This window comes from Triticum urartu, chromosome 3A (genome assembly GCF_056163025.1).
Source record: "Triticum urartu cultivar PI428250 chromosome 3A, HENAU_Tu73, whole genome shotgun sequence".
Lineage (NCBI taxonomy): Eukaryota > Viridiplantae > Streptophyta > Magnoliopsida > Poales > Poaceae > Triticum > Triticum urartu.
In genome coordinates this window covers 737,712,251-737,717,791 of record NC_141875.1, presented here as the reverse complement: position 1 = coordinate 737,717,791, position 5,541 = coordinate 737,712,251, and the positions used below count along the sequence as shown (strand labels likewise).

General features: G+C 42.6%; 1 protein-coding gene across 1 annotated transcript; it reads left to right on the top strand.

The window, feature by feature from the left end:
* The first annotated feature begins 1,886 nt into the window (after window positions 1-1,886).
* On the top strand, window positions 1,887-3,253 carry LOC147982481 (vacuolar-processing enzyme-like). Its single transcript, XM_087514420.1, has 3 exons — window positions 1,887-1,998; window positions 2,158-2,364; window positions 2,762-3,253. Exons 2-3 carry the CDS (start codon window positions 2,218-2,220, stop codon window positions 2,942-2,944), a joined length of 330 nt encoding a protein of 109 aa, XP_087370546.1. The 5' UTR covers window positions 1,887-1,998; window positions 2,158-2,217; the 3' UTR covers window positions 2,945-3,253.
* The last annotated feature ends 2,288 nt before the right edge of the window (window positions 3,254-5,541 follow it).

Genomic DNA, 5,541 nt, shown 5'->3' with positions numbered 1-5,541 from the left:
TATCAGCACCAAGGCTCCATGGGTGTTAGAATCATTACTGTATAATCTAGATTATTGACTCTAGTGCAAGTGGGAGATTGAAGGAAATATGCCCTAGAGGCAATAATAAAAATATTATTTATTTCCTTATATCATGATAAATGTTTATTGTTCATGCTATAATTGTATTAACCGGAAACATAATACATGTGTGAATCCATAGACAAACAGAGTGTCACTAGTATGCCTCTACTTGACTAGCTCATTGATCAAAGATGGTTATGTTTCGTAACCATAGACATGAGTTTTCATTTGATTAATGTGATCATGTCATTAGGAGAATGATATGATTGACATGACCCATTCCATTAGCTTAGCACACAATCGTTTAGTATGTTGCTATTGCTTTCTTCATGACTTATACATGTTCCTATGACTATGAGATTATGCAACTCCTGTTTACCGGAGGAACACTTTATGTGCTACCAAACATCACAACGTAACTGGGTGATTATAAAGGTGCTCTACAGGTGTCTCCGAAGGTACATGTTGGGTTGGCGTATTTCGAGATTAGGATTTCTCACTCCGATTGTCGGAGAGGTATCTCTGGGCCCTCTCGGTAATACACATCACTTAAGCCTTGCAAGCATTGCATCCAATGAGTTAGTTGCGGCATGATGTATTACAGAACGAGCAAAGAGACTTGCCGGTAACGAGATTGAACTAGGTATTGAGATACCGATGATCGAATCTCGGGCAAGTAACATGCCGATGACAAAGGGAACAACGTATGTTGTTATGCGGTCTGAATGATAAAGATCTTCGTAGAATATGTAGGAACCAATATGAGCATCCAGGTTCCGCTATTGGTTATTGACCGGAGACGTGTCTCGGTCATGTCTACATAGTTCTCGAACCCGTAGGGTCCGCACGCTTAACGTTACGATGACAGTTTCATTATGAGTTTATATTTTTTGATGTACCAAAGGTTGTTCGGAGTCCCGGATGTGATCACGGACATGACGAGGAGTCTCGAAATGGTCAAGACATGAAGATTGATATATTGGAAGCCTATGTTTGGACATCGGAAGTGTTCCGGGTGAAATCGGGATTTTACCAGAGTACCGGGAGGTTACCGGAACCCCCCGGCAACTTAATGGGCCTTAATGGGCCTAGTGGAGGAAGAGGAGAGGAGGCCAAGGGGCAGCCGCGCGCCCCTCCCCCCCAAGTCCGAATTGGACAAGGAGGGGGGCGGCGCCCCCCTTTCCTTTCCCCTCTCTCTCCTCTTTCTCCCAAAGTCCTAGTCCAACATGGAAAAGGGGGGGAGTCCTACTCCCGGTAGGAGTGGGACTCCTCCTGGCGCGCCCCAAGCCTGGCTGCACCTCCTCCCCCTTGCTCCTTTATATACGGGGGCAGGGGGGCACCCTAGAGACACACAAGTTGATCAAGTTGATCATCTCTTAGCCGTGTGCGGTGCCCCCCTCCACCATAGTCCACCTCGATAATACTATAGCGGTGCTTAGGCGAAGCCCTGCGTCGGTAGAACATCATCATCGTCACCATGCCGTCGTGCTGACGAAACTCTCCCATGACACTCTGCTGGATCGGAGTTCGAGGGACGTCATCGGGCTGAACGTGTGCTGAACTCGGAGGTGCCGTACGTTCGGTACTTGATTGGTTGGATCGTGAAGACGTACGACTACATCAACCGCGTTGTGCTAACGCTTCTGCTTTCGGTCTACGAGGGTACGTGGACAACACTCTCCCCTCTCGTTTCTATGCATCACCATGATCTTGCGTGTGCGTAGGAATTTTTTTGAAATTACTACGTTCCCCAACAAACCGCACCCCGCGTTTTATATAGATGCTCGAGAAAGTCCCGGCCTGACCATCACTCTTCACTACATCGGCTCAAATCCTGCTAACAATAACACTACATTTGTTGAAGATAACTCACTGCCGTCCTTCTCAAGAGCTGTTAATCAGAGGGATGCTGATCTTGTTTACTTCTGGCACAAGGTACGGTTTATAATTATTTCATGAGAAATATCTCATGTTGATTGGTTGTCACGTCATCCCTAGATCATTGCCATACTTTACCCACAAAAATAGAATATGCATAAATAATCTCAGTACAAAAAAGATGGAACTGATTGATTTCTTTTCTTCTACATGTAGTACCGGAAATTGGCTGAGAGTTCCCCTGAGAAAAACGATGCTCGGAAGCAATTGCTCGAAATGACCAGTCATAGATCGCATATCGACAATAGCGTCGAGCTGATTGGAAACCTTCTGTTTGGTTTTGCGGATGGTCCAATGGTTCTAAAGACTGTTCGCCCAGCCGGTGAGCCTCTTGTTGATGACTGGAGTTGTCTCAAGTCTACGGTAAGGCTCTATTTGACTTTGCTTGGTCTTACTTATGCTTTTGTTGTCTTTTTCTATTGCCTATTGGTTATGAGTTATTTCTTAATTGTCTGGACTACTGGGACAAAATTCTGTAGATAAAATTGTTGTTATTAGTTGACTGACAAATACTGTAGAATATATCGCAATAGTACTAAAAAATGGGATATATATTCAGGACTAATATTGTCCTGAATATATCGCAATATTATTGAGGATCGATGATTTCTGGATTGAAACTTGGATGCTGTAACTGTATATATAGTTATATACATGCAGGCGTCATATGGCATAAAGTTAATGCGGTTAGAGGCTTAGAGCATGTAATTTCTTCTGCCCCTGCCATGCATGACTAATATTGTGTCCTCCCTTTCTTCAGGTGCGTGCTTTTGAATCACAATGTGGCTCGCTGGCACAGTATGGAATGAAGCACATGCGGTCCTTTGCAAACATCTGCAATGCCGGCGTCCTTCCTGAAGCGATGGTGAAGGTCGCTGCTCAGGCATGCAAGAGCATCCCAACCAACCCCTGGAGTGCCACACACAAGGGTTTTAGTGCTTAAACCGTAGGTGAAGCAACCTAGTCACAATTTCAGCTATTGCACCATACACCAAAGTTTCTTCCTATTCACATAGGGCTAGTACTTCGTAGTGCTTGAAAGACCTAATTAATTAGATGAAGAAGAGTTATGCCATTATTTCAGCTATTCCACCACACCAAATTACCTTCGCCGTGCCAGCTTATAATGTACATATACGATAGTAGAAAGGTGATTTCCTGTGATTGCTGTACATACTCATGATAGTTTGTGATCAGATGTGTAGCTCACCATTCCATATATGAAGAATGCATGCGCTGCTATTTCTACTAACTGAGTAATCTCATACTATGAGCTGCTATTTTCCTGTCCATTTTAAATCCTGCAGCTACTGCTTGACCTTCTTGCTCAGATGGAACAACATCATTTTGACATCCATGGATAGCTTGCATCAGATGTTACATTCAGTTCTAATCAGTTCGCGATGGTCGCTCGGCACATCAACAATCACCTCCTGGTCAACATCTCTCCTGGCTAAGGGCGCCAGCCCGTGGGTGAACTTATTTCAGTCTATACCTACAATACAGATCTGATTTCTCGACAAAGTAAGGATTCTATTGGCTCACATGGAGCATCAAGAGGATACAAACAGCATGAGCACACACCCGAGCTCTCCGTCGATAGCATGCACACAGCCAACACTAACACACAAAAACACACCGACGGTGCTGATCTTATATGATGAGAAGTCGGCAAGGACCATCTTGGTGTCTCACATGAGAGGAAAAGAGGCTGACAAAGCTAATTCCCGAGCCTCTAACTCTTTTGCAACCACCGAACAGTCTAGCTCCGGTATCATTGGTCTTCCTTTGTAGAAACGACCCAGCAAAGATATGCCAACCAGAGCAGTGCAACTTCAGCTTCCTCCATTGACCGACAATTTCCAATTCGCTTGCATGTAGAAACAAAGACATGACCCAAATGGTTGCGAGCTACAATGCTAATTGTGCTACTACCAGTTTCAGGAATAAAAGATGCATTAGAGTTTACCTTCACCAATTCCATAATCGCTTCCCTAGTATGGACACGACACATCTCACTGAATAAAGGTGAGCATTTAGCATTACTCAAATATTGGACGGAACATCTTTGAAACAAGGTCAAAGCTTGTTGAATAATTGTATCTTTGTCCACCGAAGCTTTGAAAACACCAAACTGTCATTGGCAAAAAGAATATTAGAGATACCTAGACTATTTGAGGCAACTTAATGATGTCAATCTCCCAACCGAGACCACCTTGTTTAGATACTAACAATGCCATTAACAATGAAAAATAGTCTTGGAAAAAAAATCCAGCAGCTCACCATTGCACCTAATCAAGTATCTTCCCGAGCAAACACACCTCATAACCCAATCAACCCACCTAGGTTGAAACCAAACTTTCGAATGTAAGCCCCAAGTAATCTCCAATCCACCCTATCATATGCTTACCCAAATTCCAACTTTTAGGCACAATGCGTATTAAATTGGTTTTTACTATGCTGGATCATATGAAAATATATTCAAAAGAGATGATCGCATTGTCCGACACAAATCTACCACAAATATAGTTTTGGTTTCAGATATGTGATCCTCAAGAATCAGCCGGAGATGATTAACTATATATTTTGATATCACTTTATATATGAAGTTACAAAGACTGATAGGTCAATAATTTTTCAAACTTTGAGGGTCATTACCTTTAGGGTTAAGAATTATCACTGTATTATTAAGTATAATTATATTCTCAAAATAATCAAGTATAACACGACAAACATGCTCGTTCAACGTACTCATTTTATTTGGAAAAATCTCACCTGGAAGACTTGGGCCTGGATACTTTTAACAATTAAAAAAAACATTGCTTATCTCTTTTTGCAAGAACGGTCTCATTAAAATTTCATTAACATCAGTGCTAACTTTGAAAAATAGTTTATTTAGTCATATAGATAAACTCACGTATAGTCACATAAACTAAAATCCTTATTCATTAAATCGCATAGTGTTAGGGGTGGGCACTGTCACACCGAACACCGAAAACCAAAACCGAACCGAACCAATTCAACCAGTTTATCCACTTATTCGGTGTACGGTTGTTTGGTTCGGTGGCAACTTCGATAGCTATTCGGTGTTCGATCGGTTTCGAGCGCTCACAAACCATAATCACCGAAGAATCCAAAATTTATTACGATGCCTGGTTTCCTGAGGCCATACGTGAGTTTTTTTGGGAGTAAAAGGTTGTACGTCAGTGTGATGTTGACTCTGTACAGCTGTTCATTTGTCCATCGGCCCAACACCCCCGTATTACTAATGCGTAATGTAATCACTCCATGTTCACACGTACATATATCTAGCCATCGCCTATCTGTCCATCAATTCATTCGGCGGCACCCTCTCCACTCAAACTCTAGGCGTGCGATCAATGACTCACCGAGCCTGCTCCGGCGAGTCCGCGCTCACAAGTACTTCACTGACTTCTTCATATTCCAATCTCACAAATCTCAATGCAAGTAGCTAGTACACTAGTACGTAACTCAACTTAATGGTACTGATTAGTTTCATCTGTTTTGTATATTTTAGTA

Excerpts from the sequence above, each read along its gene's own strand:
- LOC147982481 (XM_087514420.1), top strand. The coding sequence starts at position 2,218 with ATGACCAGTCATAGATCGCATATCGACAATAGCGTCGAGCTGATTGGA. Across the intron at positions 2,365-2,761 it reads GGAGTTGTCTCAAGTCTACG|GTGCGTGCTTTTGAATCACA; the intron begins GTAAGGCTCTAT and ends CCCTTTCTTCAG.